Raw genomic sequence first — 25,925 nt, 5'->3', positions numbered from 1 at the left:
AGCTAGAACAGGCTATACATCAACATCAGTAGGAAGGGAAAACCCAATTTGTAAAATACAAGTCATGTGCTAAAAGGACAATTTCCATCTATACCAGTCAAAGGTAAAACGACTTCACAGATGCAAAATTAGGCTTATTTTTTTTTATTTTAACTGTAAAATAGTTCAAATGAAGGATTCTCAGTGATGATGCAAGAACAACTTTTGTTATTACAGGTTCCTCAGCACTATGAACTTTTATACACCGTATAGAGAACTCTTCCTTTCAGTACTTGACATCTTTCTCCAAATGGCTCTCCAAAAAATGAGCTCTGTGGCTAAATGAGGATCCTTTTGTGGACCTTAAACAGTTCAACAACGTTAAACCTCTGTGTTAAACTGCATGTGTATACTTGTGTTCTGCTGTGTGATAAGGTAGAGAAAGTAATCCAATTAATGTCACTGTGACTGTGGTGGTTTAGGCCCTGGCCTGCTTTCAGATATGACACTGCTGGAGAGAGAGAATTTTTGCCTAGTACTGAGAAATCTGCCCCATCTCTTTAAGAGACTGAAAGGCAGTCACAGCACTTCCTCAATCTGGCACCCCCCCCTGCCTGTGCTGCCATTGGTCGAAGCCCCCTCTTTTTCTGTCAGCTGATTCGCTGTTGGTATCTAAGGGCTGGCTGACCAGCACTCTATAAATAAACCCAGTGCTGTCTCAGCAACCAAGCTACAATACTCATTAGCTTCTTCTCTCTCCTCTTCTGCTTCTCTCCTGCCAAGCAAGTAGCTTCCAATAGAAGGCCTGGCTCTCAGCAACAGTCTGACATACTCTCCCCTAGCAACTAAACCCACCCTACCAGTCACTAGTCACTTTCTCCTCCCCCTTTCCTGTATCATCCTTCCTCTCTCCTTCTGAATTTGTTTTCTGTTCAGCTTATCCATTCATCCCTCTCTCCTATATTTTGTCCTTCCAGTCAATGACTGTTCAGCGTGTTTCAGTAGGAGACATCTTCTACTTTTCAGCTGTTTCAGCTGTTCATCAGTGCTGTCTTGTTACACAACGATTTAAAAATACTGAGGGCAATAATAAGGAGTCACTCCAGGCAATACAGCAGCACAGTATAGCCAAAAACAAAGGCTTCTTTCTCACAAGTTGCTAATTGAATATGTCTATGTTTGTAGTTGAGTCCACCGCAGTGAATCAAAAGATGTGCAACACTGCCTTGATTTAACTAAGAGGTTCCTGTTCAATCATACATTCAAAAGCATTTAACTGTTGTATTATTTTCTAAAATCGTGATTACACCAGGTTATACTGCCTGGTTCAAATCTCTCATTCATACAGTTGAAAAACACGAAGTTAAGCTAACTTTTGTGGATTTTGCGCCCAGCCCACTAGCACGGTTAGTACAGTTATACTCAGCTTTCAACATGATAACTAGGGAACACAGTAACACAAACAAAGGGCATTATTTCAGAGAGGTTGTTGGGTTAACCACAGGTTGGATGAATTTTACAAGTCACTGTATTAGTTATCTGCGAAGATGAAGAATGTGCGTCTATTACATGTGTTAGTGTACTGCCAGAGCATTCCATTATTAGTAAAATTTATACTATATGCATTCTGCCATACTAAAACTGCTAGCAACTGCTGTTAGAAGTTTATCTTGGTCCTACCCTTGGCATACAGACAGCCGACACTTTTAAATAACCATCTGAACACTCACTGGGAAAAAATAATCTCCATTTTATCTTCACCACAAAACAAAAAAACAAGCATGGAAAGGGCTCCATGTAAGTCCAGTGGAGTCAAGAGCAATCAAAGTAATTTTACAAGAAAAAACTTAAGCAGGATTTAGTCAGCACCCATTCAGTATTTCTTGGCCAAACTAACATTGTAGCTGTAGGAAATGTTTGTCTTAATGTGATGCTGAGATGGAAATGTGGCTGATGGTATGCTGCTCCCTGGTTCAGTGGCATATTAAGATAATTATAGTGGTATGCTGCTGCTCTCGAATGGTACGGCAACCAACACAAACCACTTTCCAATGGCAGGTGCCCCTTGATAGAGAAAAGTGGGTTTATTAGGCTGTAGAAAAGTGTCCATTGCATTTTGTTAGTTTTTAACAACTAGTGCAGCGCCTGTTCACAGCAGGCCGACTGCTTGACTGTTGCTGCTTGCAGCTTTCTTAATATCAACGACCACCTGCTCATGCTAACAATTTCACACTCGACACTGACTGCGTCGAGTCACAAAGACATCACATTAAAATTTGCTGAGGCCTTGTTAGATATAACCGAACAACATATTTTTTTTTAATAACTCGATTAATTCATCCGTTTACAAGAAAAAGATCAAAAATTTGGTTAATATTTGAACATTTAATTCATCATCATTTAATTTCTACATCATTATTGTGTTATAATATTTATAATAATGCCATCCCCTGTGTGCCAGATCAGCCAATACTGGATCTGAAATTTAAAAGGATATATACAATACATTAATTCATGTATGTCACAGAATCAGTATTTTTACTTTAGCAGCCTATTTGACTTAAAACTTATGACATGGGTTAATTTCATCACCACACTGATATGCAAATAAAATAATCACTGGCAAATGTATTCTTGCATCACTGTGTGGCAAGAAAAATAACTAACAATTCACAAAATGTGAGTACGAAATGCTAGTTTAAGCCGTTCTGTCACTCCTATGTGGCTGTTTAAGCAAACACAAAATATGAAACGGTTGAATAACAACTTCAGATGACCCAGTGTAACGTTATGCTACCATAACAGCAGTGGAGCAGAAATTACCTCGTTAATGGTGGCAATGATGAAACTATTTGAAGATGATTTTTAACTGACTACAAACAGAACATGTTCTGCTTGTTGATCATGTTAAGAACCTACATCATGCTTGGGTGGCGACAAAAAGTACATTGGATAGTGCTGTCTGTCGCTGCAGTGTGGACAACGTGTTCTGGGATGCTTTTGTTTTAAGTAGCTGTGCATAGCAGTACTACTGGTGAGATCAGCCATTTCCAGTTTGCAGTGCTTACAGGACCAACCCTGTTGGGAATCTATCCGCATGCTCCCATATTTAAGACGATCCCTTCATCTTCCATTTATAACCAGTAAGGTTGAAACGTCTATCCACAGCTCTAACCATATTCTAGCACTGTAAAATACTAATCTATACTACTTTCTCTGAGTCCACAAGAAATTTAAAATTAGACTACTATACTTGCACTGGAAATAGGTAAAGACTAGGAAACCCTTCAAAATTGAACACAATTTAACAACAAACTGAAACAGTGTGTGAAAAAATATTGCATAGTTATTTGCAAACCATTTGAAACCATCAATCACATTCTTCAATGACCAAATTGTATTTCAAAAGCTGATGAAATGTATGGTACTTTGGCCCAAGCATCTGAGCAATGCATGTTGCTCTACAAAATGTGGCAACAACTCACTAAATACAAATGAACAAGTGACATTTAATATATGTTGCAGGTTACAGTCTATATTTCTGTGCTGAATGTGGTTTTACATTGTTTCAGTTAAGTGGTATAATGCCAGTTTATTCTGAAACGGCTTATGTTAAACTTTATTTCATTTACTAAATCAAAAAAGCATCAAAATGCATGGATTATATGTCATCTGTCCCACTTTCCACCTTGCTGGTTTACAACATCCAGACATTAGTGTGGTAGGAGGGAGGCGGTCTGCTGGGACTACAGCCCATCCACTGGTAGCCTGCTGCATAACATCTTAAAAAAACAGCTAACCAGTACTGCAAAGTAATAAGACAGTATCAGTTTACTTGTCTAGTATTTCTGGTGCTGACGAGCAAAAATAGCTACATGCAATTATTGAGTCAACCAATCATGCACATTGTAAGCAACAGAAACAGCCACAAAGTCTGTAGACCTTGTAGATTTTGTCAATGTGAGAGTAACACAACTGTAAAAGATACAGTCAGAAAGCTTTTCATGTCTTCAAAATGATGAAACTAACGAATGGGCACATGTTTTATTACTTATTGACGAACATACAATATGTGCTGATATACCCGACAGGGTGATATTGGCAGATAACATCAGGTTCATCAGATGATAAAGTGGACTAGGTTGCCAGTCTATCAGGTAAGACTTGCTTGAATACACACAGACAAACAATCTTTTGCAGAAATAGTGACTTAGCTTTCTAAACATCTATGAGACTGTCTCTTGCATTGCCGAATACAGAGAGGTATTTCTAATGGAAAATGCGACAGAAATGTTTCTGTAGAATGCTCTATAATTCACCAGCACTTTAAATAGTATTTCTAAAATTACCATAAAATAGAATGAATTATGTCTCAAAACAGCTTCAACAAAAACTAAACATTTTCAAAATCATGAAAGTACAATTTATTGCCATATTATACTGGATTAGTCTTAGATAAGTGTACCTAACAAAAAGGCAACAGAGAAAGAGGAGCTCAAAACAGCTATAAGGCACAAGATCACACTTAGTTGTTGCAACATTTTCAATGTATAGTTTTCCTTAAAAAGCTAAAACTCTAAAAGTGCATTCTTTACAGTAACATAGTGAGGGAATCACTCTGCTTAATGATGCTGGCCCAACAGATAAGAGATTTCATTTCAATAAATGATATGACTCAAAAAAAGCATTTAATGGGAAATACAACTAGCCCCGAAAGTGATCCTGAAGGCACACCATGCACAGCACCAAAAAAAGGAGAAATAGTCTCTAAATGTGTCAAACACAAGACAGGGTGAAGTTGACTAGGGGTCAACCGATATGTTTTTTTAGGGCTAGTACCAATTATTAGCAATGAAACAGACTAATAACTGATATTTTGAAGTGTCATACATTTGCAATAGAAAATTTTTACACTAAAGTTGACAAGACAAACGCCAAGATTATTCTTTCAGTTTTGATGCTGACTTGTGAAGTGCAACCAGTCAGTTAGTTTTGTGGGAGGTATACTGCTAACATGACAGAACTGACTGTAGATAAAGGAGGCAGCTGCATCTGAGCCAAAGTAGCACATTTCTGTATTAAGTAATTTGATCAGGAATCAGTTAAGAAAATTAACAATACCATTGATGAGAAGCATGCAAAGAATCCCATCTGACAATCAACGAGACTAATTATCAGAGCAACAATTTGTCCCCCCTAATGTAGACTGCAGTGACTTAAATAGGACCAGCATCAACAGAAGATCAAAAGGTTGCTGGTGAATTCAAGAACTGGAGCATAAAGTTGTCAAGGAGTGTGTCAATACTGAAACAGCTGGTGGCAACAATCTGAACTGTGACTGTGTGTGCTCAAGCTCACCCGTTAGAAGTGAAGAAAAGTGCACAGAGTGATCTGCCGTTCCATCCTGACTCAGACCGAACCTGTCTCCATGTTGGGGAAAATTTAGAAATCCAAGCGATAAATGAAGTTACTTGTGCTGTTGTTCCATGTGCACAAATGCACAAGAGGCACTCATTTGGATTCTACTGCTGTCTGATGCTGCAGGCTTTAAGTAAACTCATAGAAAAACCACTCTGTGATGCTTTATGGATGAATATCAGTGCTGAAATGCGGGAAAAGGCTTTCCTTAATCACTTTGCACAACATAAAGTACTTCGATGTCTTTCTGTTGTTACTGGGTGCAGTTCAGACTTTGCTTTGTAATTTTTACTAAGCATCACCTACTAAGATTGTCGTTAAGACTTATACGAAAAAATGACCAGACATGAAGCCAACATATTTTAGTTACTGTCGGATTAATGAAAGAGAGTGCATGTCTGAAATAGGCTTAAGTGAGGGTGACTAATTCAGACTAAAGAGGTCCATATAGAGGACAAGTATCTGCGAGTTCCATAGGCAACAAACAAAATCCAGTGTCAGGTAAAAAATAAAATAAAAAATTCCAGTTTGACAAAATGTCATTACAGCCTGTCAACAATTTCAGAATTAGAACTTCAGAGGATGAAAAGTGTTGAAATGAACTATATCTTGTATTTATTTATTTATTTTTTACTAAATCTGACTTGCAGTCAGCAAATTCAACAGACTGACTGAATAACTGATCAAAACATTATATGTTGCTAAAAAGTAATTTCTAAATCAGAAAATACAGTCACTTATATGCCAAGCTTGTTACACACACTGGTCAGCAAAAAAAATTGTTATTAAATTAAACATGTGACACTGTTTACATTACATCCATCCATCCATTATCTATACACTGCTTAATCCTCACTAGGGTCGTGGGGGGGCTGGAGCCTATCCCAGCTGACTCGGGCGAAGGCAGGGGACACCCTAGACAGGTCGCTACATACAGAGACAAACAATCACTCTCACATTCACACCTACGGGCAATTTAGAATGATCAATTAACCTCAGCATATTTTTGGACTGTGGGAGGAAGCCGGAGTACCCGGAGAAAACCCACGCATGCACAGGGAGAACATGCAAACTCCATGCAAAAAGATCCCGGGAAAGCCGGGACGCGAACCAGGGATCTTCTCGCTGCAAGGCAAAAGTGCTAACCACTACACCACTGTGCAGCCCCCTGTTTATATTACATTCAAATCTAATTACATAAACATGGGAAACACTGTCTGCTGATGAAGATAATGTGATACGATGCATCTACATTACTCTGAAACAGCTACTAAATCACCTTATTTCACCAAGACTAAATATCTCAAGTCAGACAATCTGTCAGTTTCTTATTAAATGCCCTCTTTCCAATGCACAGTGGTGCAAATAGACAAAACACACTGACATTATGGTAGTTTTATCATTCACATCATCTAACCTGTTACCTAATCTGCAACATAAAGCAGCTATGGTGAAAAAGGACTGAAACACAAGGTGTTAGTAAGCAATGTTGACAGTAGGACAATAAATGCCTCTACTCCTCTGGTCTGCATTAATTTGTCTACTAAAGGTGGTGGAGTGCATATTTTTGAAGGTAGGAAAGCCATCACTGCCTAATCTATGTGAACACAACAACTAAGTAAAGTGATGAATCCAACTAAAACATGTCACACCATTCAGATATCAGATCAGGTAAGGTGATAACTCATTTACAAGCTCTTTCTGACATGTTCTAATTCACTGATGAAAAGCAGAATCCAAGCTCAGTGTAAACAGAAAGCCATATTAATTTTCAATTTACCTGCTGTGAAGCTTCACTCATTTCAGGTACAATTTCAACACAACCCACCCAAGGGCAGGCCTGTCTTTGTATCCAACATGTCTAATACATGATAACTGGCATATTTGCTCATGTAGAACTGCAAGTACACACCCTGAGTGCAATTACTTGTATGGAAAGTTGTGCTGTGCATGTAGATCTAATATGAAAATCCCCATACATCGCAGACAAAGTATACCAGGGTGTCAAAGGTCTCTCATTTTGTTAGAGCTTTACAGGCCATAAACAAAACAATCAAGACATGGTTGTAGCAGAAGCAAGTTGTTGAGAATCACTAAATCCGACTTCAGTGTATTTCATCAGATATACACAGACCACTAGAGGCAGTCTTACATTGACAACAGCCAAAGTACCAGTTCCAGTGGGAAATAGAGGGACAGGAGCAAGCTTTGGTTAATTTAATCTAAACCCAGATTCAGCATGCTTTTTCCTCATTCTTTCTCTCACAGACATAAACACAGATGATCATTAAAAACAACACTTCAAGTCATATGAACATCTGCTATTGTATCATTATAGATAATTTAGATTTTGTTAGACAAGATGAACTAAAAAAAAAATAAAAATAAACTAGTAGCACTTGCCCCTGAGGAAAATCTTACAAACTTGGTGTCTCCAACTGAATTTCTTTTACTTATTGTACATGTAAATAAATAAGAAATAAAAAAGCATTACAATATTGCATTAACGACAACAACAGCTGACACCTTCAAAAAAAGTTATGTCAAATTTAAGTGAATATACACTACTTCACCCCACCCTCTGTTAGGCCACTGGTCTTTCCTGAGGTTCTACATGTTCTCTTGAATGTCAGGTCACAGTCCACACACTCAGAAGCTAATTAAAGAATTCCCTATTATTTGAATCCATTCGCTTTGCCTGTCTGTGGATTTGCACTTCAAGAAGTGCAATTCGAGCTTAAGACTACACAAAAAGATTTGCAAAAGCAGCTACAAATAAATTTGAATTAGGCAGACTTCTAGAACAGTATCAAAACATATAAAAAGTCAAAAGCATAACTGAAAATTATGAAGAACAGTTTTTTTCAAGCTGGATTTTCAGTCAGGCCAGTGCTTGTTTCTATTAAACACGCTGGCTAGTTTTAATAAATCTATATATGAGCACAACAAAGATAATTGGTCAGAAAACATCGAAAGAAAATTTGGTGCACTTCCATTGGGACCACTTTAAGACCACGCTTGGATCATTTAGTCCACTCTCTAAGTTGTGGAGCAGAAGCCACAATTTGAGGCTAACATATGCTGATACAAACAGCACTACAGCAACATGTTACCAGTCAATACACAAACTACCACTGTGACATACTAACCACAAAGTGTTTCTGTTTTGGCTGATGGACAAAATAATCTACGACAACAAAGTACAAATAGCTACGGTAACATATTGCCGGACACACAAATGGAGATAAACATGGCATGACAATGGACTCACAAAGTTATTGCTGCAGGAATATAGAAGTTCACATGGTTTTAATCAGTGGGATTGTGTGTGTTTTTGTGTGTTCTACTAACTCTTGTTCTTGCGAAGCAGTGCTGAGGTGATCCAAGGTTCTGACTGGACCATCCTGCATGGGGGCACAGTCTTGTCATCCACGGATGATGATGTGACAACCATGGAAAAGCTTGGCAAATGTTCAATCCAGCAGAGAAATACTGTCAATTGAAATGCACTGACAGATAAGTGGAGCTTGTGAGGGGGTACGGGCAGTCAGGTCACTGTCATCAGGGGTGTTTTCAATCCCAGAGTTCACTCCAACAGTTTACATCCAATTTAAAAAAAAAAAAAAAAAAAAACGATGAATCTTGAAATGGTGGGAAACCGACCAACCAATCAAAAGGCACCGTCCTCTCTGGGTATTTTTTTTTTTTTTAAATTCTTTTGTGACTGTGGTTTCTAAGGCAACCAACTGGTGTACAGGCAGCTTGTCTCTTTGAAGTAAAAATATAAAGGATGCAAACTCTATCTTCTGTGGAGTTGCACTATAGATATAGATCTCTCATTCTACATATATATTCTGGGGAGTAGAGGGAAATAGAATATTTGGTTAGTCAGGTTAGTTTTTTGTTACGTTGGTTTCGGCAGTTTCATGCATTCTTTCAGTGCGCAAGAGGTCTGTACCACTCCAGTTCGCTGGTGACTGATCTTTTAGGTAGTCAAAAATAGGCCTTTCTTCAGATATAGTGTCTACTCTGGTTAAGAGTTTGAGCTAAATGTCCCAGGGCTACAGGCATAGACACCACTTGCTTTTGACAGGTTCACTTAGTCCTGGGTAGGTTTAACCAAAAGTACACAGCTAGTTCTTTAGCCATCTTCTTAGTAGTAATCCAGAACAGTGTTTATGTTCAGTGCAACCTTAACTAGTGGGATTTAGGACTGCTAGTATTTCAAGATAACAAGACTACATGGTCAGTATGCATTCAAAAGAGTTCCTATCATGCAGCAGAATATGTCTGTCCAATTCTGGTTAGTCCTCCAGACTGCTTGTAAAACACATTACCTTGAAGTAAGTCAAGTCTGTGCTAACCAGGCTCGCCCAGCATACTGCCAGGTGGGCTGAGCGAGGCAGTGTGATAGATGGGGTGGAAAAGAAGGAGGTGGAGGGGAGGTTGGGTTTCCAGCTGCCTGCTTTTACCCCATCCCTTACACTAAAAATAGCTCCAATTACTGGCGCTTTCTGGGGGACTCGTCACAGGACAGAGTAGGGCAGTGAAGAGTGATGTTATCACTCAGATTAATCCAGTGGCACAAACTGCCCTGAACTGGCACGGTCACAGGGGCTGTTGAGCCAGAGCTCCACAGAGCCTGTGTGTCGGTCACTTAGCCTCCCTTCACACGCCTACAGCAGAATGTGGCTGGCCTCTGTCGGGGTGAAAACGAGCCTTTTTATGAACCAGGCAATGATAGAATTCCCTAATACTGTACAAGATGTCGCTGTAACGAAAAGTAGTTGCATAAGCACATGTAAGGAAACCAATCCAATGCAACTTGTTGATTTCACAGAGACGGAGCTCCAGAGAAAGTTCCTCTACCTGGATTTCCACAGTCACGAGCCGACAGGACGGTTTGCAGCAACAAAGTACCATTACAAGCACGGCACTCGCACTTCAATTGCACACCCCGCTTTCCCTTGGAGTAAAACTGGGGCAGAAATGGAGAGAAAAAAAGTTTATATCCAGTGTATGGGGTCAGATACCAAATGTTTCTCCGTCTTGAAGAAATGCACAAAACCAGCCTCCGAGGCCCGCGTTGTACTCCCGACACTTTGATACTGTCTTCGGTGTACAAAAGCAAAACGCGATCCACGATCTTCTGAGGTAATTGCACTCACATAAAATCACAAGTAGCGTCTAAACTGCAACGAACCGAAAATTCAGAGTCCCCTGTAAATAAACAAAAGAAATCAAATCCGGAGTTCCTGAGCTTGCTGTCAGACGCCTTTGATTGCCTCTTGACGGAGCTCTTCTTCCATCTGCTTCCGCTCTCTTTTCTGACACTTAAAGCACTCCTACACTTATCCTTCTCACATATGGGGGGAGTTTTTTTATTCCTTCGAGGTGGAAACCTTCACAGGGGCGAATTCGAGTCATGTTTCTTGCCCGTTTCCCTTTCCGTGCTCAGACTGAATCTATGCCCCTCTCCCACACATCTCCCCCACCCTGCGATAGGGACTATACCACATGCCGGTGGCAGGGGTCGGAGATGGTCTGTCTGGTGCAGCCGAACACAGCACTGGTGAATATACGTTAAACACACGCACAGGGCGACAAATTAATATTAGCGAGATTTCAGGGGGGATTTCACATCTACCGCCGTTCAAATGCCGCCCGACTTCACGGAGTGTTTTCAACAAACCAAGTGAGTTAGCGGGACAGTAACCTTCCCTCTGACCGCAATAGTATGTTCCAAGCAAACCTCTCCCGTCCTGTCCATTTATAGTAACAGCGGGATATATATACTGGAACTTTATATACAGGCATACATGGACAACCTTTACTTACACCCGTAAAGCAATTGTATAGACACATCTGTGACAAAATACTGTTTCATACATAGCCTACTTGTAACCACTTTCAGAGGTCAATAATATTTTCTAGACGGAGTCAAAGTGTAAAACTTGAAAGTCTCACAGTATATTATGATTGGAAATATTTTCTAAACCTTGAATATATGCTTACATGAGCACTGAATTAAGTTTAGCTTCGGATCTCAAAAAAATAACGAGGTCCGCGCACACCAACCTCTGACCAGTGTTTCTAGATGGGAAGAAACAGGAAAAGGGATGAGGAGACAGAGGCCTATGTTTCCCCTTAAAAGGTAAACGTGCCCTTAAAATGCGCCTTCCACTTATAATATAAAAGTAGTTGTCCTCTCACTGACTAATGATCATATACATCTGCAACATTAGTGGCTAAAAACACAGTTTCAGAGGACAATGATTAACACAACGTACAAGCCATTGTCAACAGCTTTGGCTCTGTTTTTTCATGTGTTTAAAAAAAACGAATTTACTAAACCAAAATGAAAAACAAGCGAGCAACTACGCTTTATCATTGCTTCCGATAATACACAAAGGCTCTTTTTTTATTGATTCTGTCTTTTAAAATGTCTCAACTTCTCTGTACTTTGGTAGACGCAGTTTCTACCCTCTCTCAGCACGCACCCTCCAAAGGCTCTGTTGCTACCCGACGCCTCGGCAGCTGCAGCGCCATTGGCTACATAAAGTCCCGTCCCCGGCTGTGATTGGCTAGTGGACGGATCTGTGGGAGGGGCGGTCGGCTCATGTTCCCTGTGTCTCTTCAAACGGCGCGAGGCAGGAGTGACGCGGAAATAGTTTGAAGATGTCAGGTAGAAATGGAAAGAAGGACGGGGAGACCGAGGGGGTGGGGGTGGAAATACAGCCAGTGAGTAGGGGGAAAGAACGGGGCTAAAGGCTTCCATAAGCACATGGCCACAGTGATTCTCTACAGCTGAGATGCTTGCCTTCCTCCTCACAGACCAGCCGAAGCTAAAAGTTGTTACTGTTGCTATCTGAGCATTCCGGCTAAATCAGGCACAATGCTGCCTGGGAACAGCTCAGCACTGTGTCATAAACCAGCTGACAGATCCTTAAAGGAAAATTAACCCTCAGTCACAACTCACCCTGCACCAAGAAATGTATGTCATGGCTGATCAGATTCTGTATGTTTTTCTTTTAAATGTGACAGCTGAGCAGCTTTTGTAAGTCTGTTTTCTTTTAAATGTGATGTTAATCTTTAACCTGCTCCAGTCAGTGATATGTACTCAAACTATTGACTGTAAAGCTCCCCCAATAATCCTTTACATCACTGAATAAAAAGCACGTTTAAAAAGACTGCTTCCTCTATTTTCGATTGTTTATCGCTGTAATTTACATCTCCACTGCACAGAGTTGAACTATGCTTTTAAGTAGTCTATAGTGTTTTGGTTGTTTTGAGGTGAAACAGCATATTGCCATAAATTGAGCAAAATTGTACAAAAAGTCCTATAATGGCAAGCTGCAAGGACAATAAATCTGGTTAAAACTGAACTGAATTTTTATAAGTGTGGATAAAAAAATGTATTACTACTTTCAGTATTTAGGATGTCCCCCTAACTCCGGCCAGGTCCAAAACACACAGGTTCCAAATAACTGCATGCCGACACGCTGGAAAAAACAGGAGACCAGTCACAGCTAAAATAAGTTACCATGGCCTAATAACACACTATAATTATAGAGCTTGTATTAAAATAGTCTTTCACAGAGATACGTCATAAACAAGCAGGAGATAATATTACCGAGTGATACATCACTGTAATTTACCCTAATGTGATAATCACATGTACATGTGTCACTAGAGGTGGTCTTCAAAAATGCCTCATGCCCAGCTCAGGGTGACTAGGTCTATCTGGTCTGAGTAGGAGCCAAGATAATGGAGAGCATGCTGCAAAAGAGAAGTGCATACCCCATGCAAGATTCCACAGTTGGACAATATTTTGTCAGGTGTTGTGTTTTTTTTTTTTTAAAGCTCTTTCAGTTTAATTGCCACCCTAGGGTATCCACTATGAACTCAACAAAACTGAAGTTGTGATGTATTCAAATTTTTGAATAAAGCGCTCTGTGAAATTGTAAGAGAAGACACTGGATCTAGAGGTCTCGAGAAATAAATCTTGACATTACAAAGGTAACCTGAGTGATAAATTCAATTAGGTTACCAGTAAAACAGGAACAAACAAATCTGAAACTGAGTTTGTGTGTTTAACTTTTTTTTGGGCATTGTCTAAGCCAAAAACACTCCATTTCGCTTATGAATGCATACTAATTTTGATTTTATGTCAATTATATTTTAGCATTGATAGATATACCATCAGATCCATAACCCACAGGACACACAACACTGGGTCTGGACACACGATGAAAAACAAGGATCTTCTCTGGCCTACAGGACAGCTGTATTTAGCAGTAAACAGGAGCATGTTGATGCATTTAATAAATCAGCCCTTTAAATTAATGAAACTCTGTGTACTCTAAGTTAACAGAAATTCTTAGTATTTTATACATTTGTGCTTCACGAGTTTTTCTTTTTTTTTTTTACACTTATTCAAAAGGTAATAGTAGCTTTGTTAAATTAGCTTTATTGAAGATTTTCTTAATTTATTATTATGTCTCCATATATTTTTACTCAGTTTGACACAAAACCCTAAAGAATATCTGATAGCTTCAAAGTATCATTATAAGCTCAAACCCTGCCTCAGTACATTAAAATCAAGTACATCCCTTTCTTCTTGCCTGATTTTCCTTTGTATTGTTCAATCCTCTTTAACATACTGCAATGGCTATATTACCGACTATAGTTCAGTATTTTCTTCCACGGGCTTACTGACTGGCTTCCACTAAAACACGTTCAGCTATACAAACGACCAGACAGCACAGATTACAACAGCAGTGCAAGGAGGCAAGCAGACTCTGAGACTCACGTGCCTTGCAGCAAAATTCCACCCGGCAACTATACACTGTACCATGGCAACAGCCCTGCCATTGGTCCCCGGTGCGTTTTCAAATGACCAATGGGATGGCCAGCCGCGGGTGATGCTTGTTGCTAGGTAAACATGATGCAGAGGAAAGATAGAGGAGCAGAATTACCATGCTGCTACTGCAGGGTGCTTTCAGCAAGGAGTGGAGGAGCACTTCACACTTGGAGATACCCTTCTCTTTCTCAGCACTTGGCGGTGCCATAGAGACAAACATAAGACTAAGCAGTAATGACACAGGCAAAAAGGAGTAAAGTATGAGACTGGCTAAATGCTGGTGAAAATGGTACTGCCAGTGGGGAAAGTTAGGCTCAAAACTAAACAAGTAACCCATTTTACAATGCTTTTTTTCAAACAAGACATTATGGATTTACTATGCATTTAAGTTCATTTTAAAAAAAAAAGAAAAAACTACATTTCAACTGAGTGAACACAGTTAAGACATAATAAACCTCCTAATGGTAATAAAGAAATATATATGAATATCAACAGATGTAGGGAAAAGAGTTGAAATAATGTAATACAAAGGGAATATGTAAAATATGTTTCTGACTAGTAGAGTCTGTCCATTTGGTTGTACAATCAGCCTGCCAGACATCATGATGCACAGTATACTGACTTCTGCCATGCACACGACTCTCCTTTGTAGCAGTGTCTGTAATTGAGGTTTAATTACTTAAACACCATGTTCATCAACTTTCCCTAACAAAAGTTTACGTAAGATAATGACTCCAGACAGGCTCTTATTGTGACCAAAATCTATTTATTATTCTGTTTATAATGTAGGTCATAGTTTCTCAACCTAAACTGCCCATGACCTCATTATTTTTCTACCAAATATTTAACCCATCTACATATCAGGTCACCTCCCATGGGGTTCCACCCACCTTAGTATTGAGAAGCTGCTGCAGGACATGCCCTCTAATAGCATCTTGATTACATTTTAGGTGAAAATGAATTAATAATATTAAGTTACAAAAACTATAAAATCACTGCAAAGAACTGCACTTGAATTTAACCATCACAACGTGATTCTAATAGTATTTGTTTCATGTATAGTCATTGATTGGGAATTAAAATAAAACAGCTGTGACATGAAACTCAGTGAAATCTATGTAATCTCAAGTTAATTTGAATATTATGTCTTCTGGACAACAGCAAGCAAGCACCTTTATTTAGACAAAGGTGGAATACCAAAATGACAACTTCTGCCTCTGTCATTCCTTTGGTCTGAGATCTGTCAGGACTGTGTCAGCTCACTGACATCCTTGTATTACACAAAATGCACTGTGTGTATACATAGTTACAGTATACAACAGAAGTGAGTACACCCCAGGCCAAAGTCATTCAAATGTCAGTACTTGCACAGTAATTGCATTACTTTTAAGTTCGAAAATTGACAGTAGCTTTTATGCAAAATTCAACCAGCCTGCTGCCGCTGCTGGAAAAAATGCGAGAGGAAACACTGATTCATATAGTCACGCTACCACTTCCGGTGCTTCACTGTTGGGATTATGCACACCAAACATGACAGATCCCATCTAAGTTTAAAAAAAAAAAAAAAAAAGTTATCTTGGTGTCACTTGACCAAAGAATGTGCTCCCAGTATTCATCAGGCTTATTTTCATGTTCTTTAGCAAAGTTAAATCGGGCATATCTGTGCCACCAAAGAACACACAAGATTTTTTCTTGGATGCCTTCCATGGAGTTTGACATTATGTAGAGCCCCTCACACTATCTGATATGTCACAGAAACTCTGATTTCCACTGATAACCCCTGTGCCAACTCTGAAGCACTCGCCTGTCAGTTTTCCAAAGCTAGACTGTGAAAAGAGCGCACTATTCATGGCGTCATTTAAGGACAAAAATACAGTGGCTCTGATTAAAGCTAGTATGGTTTGTTCTACACCTCCTGAATACTGCTACAACTGGGTTTTGACTGAGTTATAGTTGGTCACAGATCTTTCCATATTCTTCTCCATCTTTGTGAAGTCTCACAGTCAGATTTTTTAATTCCTATGGCAATTCTTTTACATGAGGAACCATGCAGACAGACGCAACCTACAGGTCCAAAACTGACAAACGGGGTCTTTACAATATCAAAAATTGTCAGAAATGAACAACTTATATTTTACGCGTACTTAATGAAGCAACTGGCCAGCTGTGCCATGGTTAGAAGGTAGGCAGGACCAGAACCTCTCACTTTATTGTCTTTTTTCATTTCATTTCACTTTTCCTGTGAACAACCAAGTGCAAGACTATGAATGCCTTTCAAAAAAGACTGTGAAAATGAGAACTGATATGACTATGTTGACATTCTAAACAGTTACTGATGCTTTTATATCTGATGTAGTTGGATGATTCATTGCAGCATTTGCCATTCAACATAAAAAAAATCATGACAGGCCTTTTCTAGAGTCAGAGTTTGGTTTGTCCTTTTTGGGCTACTTTAAAAAATAGCACGGATTTCCATGGAAAAGCCTCCACTCCTTTTGTATAAAGGGTTCATTATAGGCTAACAAAGACAAGAATTCATAGCTACAGGTGATTATACAACAATGAAAGCATAATTATGAATACTATGTTCAATTTCTGCTAATAGATCTCCCTAAATCCTATAGAATGGTCCTTTAAGGAAAGCTCTGAATACTTCCTTTGCTCTTGCCCCTTTGAACTTAAAAAAAAAAAACAAAAAAAATTTGTCTCTCCATACAACGTTATAGTATGTTGCCATTGTTAAGCAGGCTATTTTAATATTACCGCTGATAAGTAATATGTGTCATGCAATATAAGACACAAACTTGCATACATTCAGAAATTGCCACAGTATTGAAGAATACTATGTATATACAATTAGCAACAAAATAAAAAAAACCATCTGCCTAATGTTGTGTAGGTCCACCTTGTACCACCAAAACATTTGTGACCTGTCAAGGCATGGACACCAAAGTGTCCTGTTGTACCAAAGGGCCGCGAGCGGGAATCGAACCCAGACCGCTGCCTCGGGGACCAGCCCCTGTACATGGGTCGCCCGCTTAACGCGTTGAGCTATACAGGTGCCCAACTGGTTGACTTTTTAACTGAACTGAAAGTCAGTTTTGTTTTATCTGGAGCCATTTTGCCTTCCATAGTAGCCCCCAGTGGTATATGTCTTTGCAAATTTAGTTTTATGTGCAAATGACGGCCATATCACGATTCTGTCACTGTATCCCCGCTAAGTCACAAAACTAACCATAGTCCAGTGGTGGATGATTTAAATGAATGGAGCAAACACTCATTCTTGGATATAAATGTGTTAAGAACAAAGGAAATAATATATTATAATTGACAGACATTGTGACTGCAATTAGATTTGATATATAATTTTTTAAAATCAAGCTTCAGTTCAGTATTTACTGTGTTGTAGATTTAATATATGTAATAGAGAATTACTATATGGCAATGGTTCCCAACCTGGGGTCCACGCCCCTCCAGTGGGGGTGCCAGAGATCTGAGGGGGGGCGTGAAGCTTTGTCTGCTCTGAGGCTGTGATGTTATAAAAAATTGATTTTTACATTCTGGATAAAATCAGAGTAACAGACTCACTGTTTCATCACAAGTCTACCTATAAAACACTTTTAAAACACCTTTATTTGGTGTTTCTTCAAAAATCCAAGCCAAACAGATTGTGTATGTATGTATGTATGTATGTATGTATGTATGTATGTATGTATATGTAAAAAAAAGTTTTTTACAAATTTCATTAGTGGCATGGCCAGAAGCTTGTGGGTGGCTACCAATAGCACCTAATTATGTACTGTGGTTGAAAATAGTACTATTTCTTTCACCTTGACCCAGTCTTTGCCTGCCTGGTGTGTAAAACTGTCAATTGCACTGTTACCAAATACAGTTTTGACTATATAAAAATTATTGACTGTGGTATCAACATTTAAAATGCAACTCTCCTTATAGAAAGCTCTGCTAATAGAAAACAGTCGATAAAAATCACTCTGTTTCAACTTGGGTAAATGTAGAACATTCTTTTCACTGTTTTCAAACACATTTTTCATCGCACACCTTTCAGCATTGGCTGTAGCCAGCATGTCAGGCTTTTAGGGAGAATTGGTAAAATGTGGTATTTACCGCTAAGCAGATGTTCACCAAGTGTTTATGACTGATGTCAAAAGAGGACTGGTGACAAAAAAATATAGTTTCAGATAAAAACCCTTAAGAAGTATAAAATTTTGTATCACTGAAATTCAATGTAAGAAGGTTACGCAAAAACAGCTATTCATCAAAATGCATGATGGATAAATAGTTGTGGCAATGCAGAATCAAAATAAGAGGGTTGGGCGGAGCTAGGAAATCATGTGCTGGTGAGACCAACCAAGAAAGTTGGTAGCACCAGTGCTACCAGTGGAAAAGTGAGTTTGGAGCCCTGGTTATAGGAGTCATTGGATACTCCAGACTACAGTGATATGCATGGTCTTTTTTTCTCTATACAAGTGTATATAAACTTTCATTCACAACTGTACCTAAATATTGGTGCAGAGCAAGTTAACCCCTCCATGGCAATGACTCTCCCTGCTGCAAATGCTGTTCAGAGATAACCTGAGGAACAACTTCGCAAGAATTACCTTGATCTCTAGAGGGCCAAGCTCCCACAGGACCCAAAGGATCTGCTGCCAATATCCCGATAAGCATAATAATTTCAAAAATATACTGCCTGATGTTAGTAGCCAGCTACTTTCAAATGTGCAGGACCGACTGACGCTACCCACTGCAACAATGATAGCTTTAGCAAGAAGAACAGCATAAATTGCACTATATTTTACTATGCTATCAAGCTAAATTAGTTATCAAGTTAATCAATGTATGAAGTGAAAACAAAACACTAAATAATACACTGGCAGTAGAGATGTTTTTCCATAACTGTATTGTGGAGACTGCATTAAACCATGCAGTGTCAAAACCATGAGGACAGGATACCATATGAAAAACATTGGTTATTACCTAATGGAAATAAATGATATTTTATTCTCTAAGAGAGCACATACAGCAGTGTCATGCCCTCCACTTCCACATCCGCTTAGTTGACAGCTCTGCCTCCTATTTCCCTTTCCTTCATGGGGTTGAGTGAGGTGTGTGCATGTGTACAAGTGTGATTCTCTCCAATTGGATAATCAGCCTAGTCAGGACACCTGTGGAAGGAAGTGGCTCATCTGCTCCCAATCATCACCACCTGCCATGAAAGATGGGCCTGAGTCACCATTCAACACTGAACTGTTGAACAACCAACAGTTAGTCAACTCAGGCCAAGTTACTCTGCTCTGGTTTTGTCATGCTCTTGTGAACCTGCCTCTCCTCTGTTCAGGTCTGCATGCTACTCCCTGCGTAGACCTCCTTCCTCTAGCTGGAACCTCCACCGCACACTCAACCAAGCTGGAATATGTCTGGTTATACTCCAGACACTCTCCACAAATCTGCAACCTGGCATCCCCACCCTGAGATACCCTTTGAGTTACGCTTCACTCCTCCTCCACCTGCAAATCCCTGACCGATCTCCCTTCCCAGACTGTCAGCTAAGTAGTATAGTTTGTTAGACTCTTGCTTCGTTTTGAGTTGTGTTCACATCGTAATCCAGTTAATCATGCTGTGTATTCTTTCGCCGCCATTTGTGTTGGAGCTTGTACTGTGCTCTTGTCTAGCATTGGACTTTTCCGCATATTCCACCGAAATAATTTGTATTCTGAGTTCCGGTGTAATGTTGCATATGATGTCCTAGCCACTTGTGTTCTGTACTCCAAGAGTGTTGCACCATGTGCACGTCATTCTGGCTTCTGGTAATTGTAAACTTTCCTAGCCTTGTTGTACTTGGTTCTGGTTAGTTCACATTAGAGCTGTTTGTCGATTTTAAAGTCCCTCTCCAGTTGTTGATTTAACCCCTGAAAACTGTGTCTATCAAAGAATATACAGTACTCCAAAGTGTTTTCCAAATAAATAGTAGTCTCTTCCTCCAACAAAATGGCTTAGATGTAATTCAGCCACATGTGGTCAACCTAGAAACAGATTCTGATAAAGAAGAATAATACAGAAAACTGAACCCTAATGCCTACAAATTTATCTCATGGAACAGATGTGCAAAGAGTTCCTTTGTCTTAACTTACAGCACATAAAAACACCACATGGACATGTTACCAGGTAAAAAATATTCTTGATTTTCACTAAAGGGTCTCTTTGTGTTGTGGGAGATAAGTGCATAGCCTAGGGGTAAAAAGTACGTACATTAATTTCTAAAGGCTTTCTGTTTTACAGATATTATTCAAATAACCAATTCAGAAAACTAGTGGTGTATCAGACTGCAGTTGATCTTTAATCTGTATCTCTAACCATGGTTCAGCACACATGTAAACCACAGAATAATTGCAAAATTTAACATAATCATAGTTTGAAATATGGTTTGCTGTCGCTTTTTAAAGAGTGTGCAGTCTTTTGCCAAGACCAATGCCCAATCTTCAACTGGGATTCAGATACACGCACGAAAATTAAACTGGTCTTGTTCCACCTGTCTACCAACTTTGAAGAAATTTAATCAAGTAGCTTAGGTGTCATAAACAGACAAAGAGACAGCCAAAGTAAAGAGACTGAATATATCTATATATATGCCTTTTCAAGGAATACTTCCCCAGTGCAAAGTTCCTTGATTGTTGATGCAGAGTTACAGTGACAAGATGCAAGATAGTTGCGTATTCACATGAACAAGACATGTTAAAAGCAGCTGTCGTGGTAGTATTTGTCTTTTTTTTTTTTTTTTAAAAGAGATCCAATTAATAACTCAAAAGCTTTGATAAAATATCAGCAATTCATTTAGACTCTAAAGTAATCACATCTCAAGTGGGATACAAATTGGATCACAACACCAATAAAAGATTTGGTTCATACTTTACCTACCAATTGCCCAGATAATATAGAACTGTATGCTCACTGATTTTTTAAAAAAATTTAAGTAAATTATTTTCAGCCACACTACTGTCTCACATTCAGTGTTGGTCTGCCTGCCACAGTCAAGACTAAAATATCTCAACAATCATAGGACAGACTGGCATGAAATTGTGGTAACCATGATAGCCATCATTTTGATGGCAAAGCTACAATGGCTTCCCTTTAGCATGATGAACAGGGATGGGTATCAATATTAATTGGTACAGGTAAGTGATTGGGTTGGTAATACAGTATCATTAAGCTTCTTGATAAATGGCGCTGTTATCGGTATTTATGACATAAAGTGTGCAACGCTATTTCAAGCTAACATAGACTATAACCGTATGCTAATGATGACGAACCTGCCGGGGTCAGACGATGACGTATGATGTTATATTGTTGTGTCACTCTCTGCAGTGGACTGATGATGCACAGAACAACGTGATTGAAAGTTTGAGCTCACTTTTCTAGATTTATGAACAGTGCAGCTACATGCAATTTGAGTCTAAGGGTAGTTGTCTGTAAAGAAGATAACACCAGAAACCTCATGAAACCCTCACAAGTGAAGCACTACATAAATATTAAACAGTGCAGCATGTTTGGTAGCTTTAGCAAACAGCTAATGTTAGTACAGTAGTGGAGGTGCTGAGCCCTACTGGCTCTGATGGAGATGCTATGGGGAGTAACAAAATTTCAAGTTCAGATAACACTAGCTAATTCTACACAAATAAATCAGTACAATTACTTATTTGCTATGTCACAGTTGTCATCAATTTAAACACTTCTATAATGTAACATTTGTGACGTAAAATTTAGCAGCCTCTGCTTTGCTGTCAGTTGATGGAAACAAACATCCAAGTAAAAACCATGTACCATCACCAAATGAGTGAGAATGACACAGGAAATAACAGCAGAATGTCACAGTGCTGTGTTTAGCCAAGTTTAGACGTGAAGTTCTTCTCTGTAGTGGAGTCAAAATGGTTTAGGTATGCTACATAACTGTTTACAAGTATGTTAAGTAAATTCTGAAGTTGCGTTCAGGCCTCCTCAACAGCATCAGAAAGAGTGTCCTCCTCAGCAGAATGGACTAAATAATACAGGAGAGAAAGTCTTAACTTCTTCTCTTGATTGTTCTGGTTTCATTTTCTTTGTTAACCATTTCTGTTAGCCTAAAAGAAGTTCAATGATAAGGACCTTTGTATTGTTACAGTTTGATACATTTCACTTAGTTTGTGACAGTAGTCTCAGAAGTAGCTAGAAGAGACAAACCTTACAGGTTCTGTCAGTTTGTGGAAATAGTTTGACAAAGGAAATTTGAAAGGCAAGTGTCAGTGAGAAGTCATACAAGACACTGAGTTGCCCAGTTTGTGGAAAATGTAACTTTTTTTTTTTTTTTTTTTTTTAAAACCAAGCTTTCCTTGTCATGTCCTTATTTTCTGCACTAAATAATAGAGAGTAGTATCGATAAGAGTATTGATAAGTGCGATTATCGATAAACAGTACCGGTACCGATAAAATCCAAACGATACCCATCCCTAATAATGACCTGAGGATCGTAAACTATGTCTATAGCTACTGGTTGTACAGATATGACATTTAGTACAAACATTTATGTTGCCTTTAAAATGATCTCTATAACATTAGTGTTTCCATAACTTTTATACAGTGCCAACATCTGGTCAAAATGTTTATCTTTACTTTTTCTACTCGTTTGCCATAGCATAACTTTGCTCATGTCATTACCAACACAGCAGACCGAAAACTTTGACAATCGAAGCCTATTAAATCACAAAATATAAACTCAAGTAAAAATAACAACACAAACTTAGACATCTTTTTTGCTTTTATCATATTTGCTTCACTAATACTTGATATTGTGGCTTTCACACATTGTCTACAGTATGTCCATTATTTAGAATTGAGTACTAACATTCACAATGAACCCATTTGTCTAATCATGTCATATGCCAAGCAAATAAAGAAAAAATAAAGATGTAGCAAGATGTAAGTATTTGATTGATCCACAAAAACCTAAAACTAAACTGTGCCCCAAAGCCAACTGACAACTAACATTTTTAATATATATTTAATAATGAGTTGTCATGTCAATGCTGTTACCCAGCTCTCAAATTGCATCTGGAAGGAATGACATCATCAATAATGTACAGTATGTTTCATAAAATATCTATAAGTGAATGCAATACATTTGTGTGTTTCAAACACGACATTATTATTGGACTGCTTTTTTTTTTTTCAAACAAATTCTTACTTTAAATGGTTGCATATGAGCAGAACATTTTGTCCTTCAGTTCAATATCTAAAAAAGTCTCACATTAGCCTAAAGACTACAGGTACCACTGACATATTTTACCCAGAATCTCAAAATTAAATGTACCCAACAATCTAGTTCTTCAGAAAAGTTTCTTTATTTAAATCCCATACAGTTTTGGATCAATGGGATTTGCCTATCTTCACAAGGAGAAGAACTGCCAAAGAAACCAACAGGTAACCAACTACAAATCGGCTGAAATACATTTTGAACAATAATCAGAAGCTGCAGTGGCCCAACAGCGCACTATGAGCTCTGATAAACAGACAGGTGAATGTATCAAACTTGATACAGAGGTTATCAATGCAAATCAAAGTTTCTGTGACATTTGTTCTTTACATGCTCTCAAACAATTTAACACCACATGCTGGAAGAAGAAGGCTAAAACTGTCTAACATCATGAGGATGAGGTTAAATGTGACTTTACTAAATTTATCCCCCACGCTTTAAAATGAAAATACTACATACAATTCTTTTTTACCTGATTAAATATTCCTTAAATATTTTTTGGGGCAAATAGCATAAACAGACTACATGTATAATTTTGTTATACAATCTCTGATGCATAAAGGCAATTAAACAGAATCATGAATAAGAAACCTACAGCTAAGCCACTTACAAACAATTGTAATTACACTCAGATTTACTTGTGCCTTAATGATGGAGCAGCGATACTGACAAAAACATTACACATTCACACAGTTGGGGCGGGGCGAGGACGAGCGTGTGTCAGATCCACTTTTTAGGATGAAATAAGAACCATTCATGAATACATCAGGAAGATGGCCCCCTGGAATGAACTGCTAAGAGAGTGCCTCAGGCAGCAGAAGACAGTAGGGGATGAAGTGGAAACACTGTAGAAGACCAAACCTAGTAGATGGAGGAGGCAGCTGACATCAAATCCTACCAGTGGCTGAAAAAGCCCGGTCTGAAGGACAGCACAGAGGTTCAGATCATGGCAGCACAATAACATGCCTTAAACGTCAGAGATACTGAGGCAGGGGTCCATCAAAGTGCAGGCCATGGTAAGATGCCCCTGAAACAGTCCAGCACATAGTGGCAGGGTCTAAGACGCAAGCTGGGACAGTAGCGTACGGGAACTACGTCTGCAAGATACTAGAAAAACTGACATTGCGATATTTTGTTTTTCTGCGATATTTAATGGAATATGAAACATCCAAGAATATTCATGACTTGAATGTCTATTTGGAAAGTGTTTATCATTCGAGAATGATTCATAGGATTTTGTAGGGAGTGTATCAACCTAAAGGATTTTTTTTTTTTTTTTTAAAGCTGAAAAATGACTTCTTACTGCTAGGAGTGTTTATGAGTGACAGTTATTTGGAACCTTTCTCATATGGTGAAACACCGGAAAATAGAAAAAAATTTTTTTTTTCCTTTGGATGGGATTTAGATCTGGATTTTCACTCATGATACAACGCTTTTTGGTGCCGATTTTTATTTTTTTAAATTTTGAATGACCAGTGTCAGTGAGAATTCATACAAGACATTGAGTTTCCCAGTTTGTAGTAAATGTAAAATAACTTGTTTTTCCAAGCTTTTCTATTTATTTTCTGTTGAGCTCAGAGCTGCTGGCAGTTGATGATGGTGATCTTGGTGTTGGTTTTGCTGCTCTGGCTGCCTCTGGCCTCCATTGCCTTCACCCCACGTCCATCCCTTCAATCACGCTGCTGAACACCGTGTTTTCTTTCTGTCCAGCCCTGCAGTTTTCTCTGTGCACAATTTGTCAACAATTTGTCACAATAACAGTATGCATTTTGATTATTTTACACATTTTTTTACAGGTCTTTTGGAATCTGCTGGGATAAAAATAGATCACTTCTATTATTTGGTGTCTTTTGGCCATTTTCACCTCACTAGGTGCTTTTGGTAGCCTTCCACAAACTTCTGGTTCTATCTTTTACACTCCTCTTGACAGAATGGGTGCACTAAATTTGTTGGCTTTCTGACACCTTTCACTTGGCATTTCCACAGTCAAACTTCAAACATATGACTAGTAACTGTGGCTAAATTGCTCATTTTTGACCATTTCTGATCATTTTGACCACAGAACTTTCCTCCAGAAGGCCTTTTCTATGTCTGTGTGATCAGCAGCAAACTTCAGTCAAGCCTTAAGGTGCCGTTTTTGGAGAAAGGTTTTCCTCTCAGCCCATGGTGATGTAAAACACATTCGACTGTGGATACTGACACCTGTGTTCTAGTAGCTTCTAATTCATTGCAGATCTGCTTTTTGGTGATTCTTGGTTGCCTTCTGACCATTCGGACCAGTTGATTCTCATTTCTTCCTGATCATGGCAGTGATCATGCACTCTATACTTGTAAGCAATAGTTGATTTAGGGATCTGAAGTATC

The 25,925-nt window shown here is 38.8% G+C and overlaps 1 protein-coding gene across 3 annotated transcripts in view; it reads right to left on the bottom strand.

Moving 5' to 3' along the window:
- dyrk1b (dual-specificity tyrosine-(Y)-phosphorylation regulated kinase 1B) overlaps nucleotides 1-25,925 on the bottom strand; it is a 61,806-nt gene that overhangs the window by 23,339 nt on the left and 12,542 nt on the right. Inside the window, exon 1 of one of the 3 annotated variants that reach the window (XM_023271585.3) lies at nucleotides 8,749-10,865. The exons of 1 other annotated variant lie outside the window; for it this stretch is intronic. In XM_023271585.3, the coding sequence (XP_023127353.2) occupies nucleotides 8,749-8,851 (103 nt within the window). In that variant the 5' untranslated portion in view covers nucleotides 8,852-10,865. Of the gene's footprint in view, nucleotides 1-8,748; nucleotides 10,866-25,925 lie in introns of those variants that run through there. One more of the 3 variants, XM_055014001.1, reaches the window with a different exon arrangement.

This window comes from Amphiprion ocellaris, chromosome 9 (assembly GCF_022539595.1).
Source record: "Amphiprion ocellaris isolate individual 3 ecotype Okinawa chromosome 9, ASM2253959v1, whole genome shotgun sequence".
NCBI classification, from domain to species: domain Eukaryota; kingdom Metazoa; phylum Chordata; class Actinopteri; family Pomacentridae; genus Amphiprion; species Amphiprion ocellaris.
The sequence above is the reverse complement of the archived record's forward strand: the minus strand, read 5'-3'. Positions and strand labels throughout refer to the sequence as shown.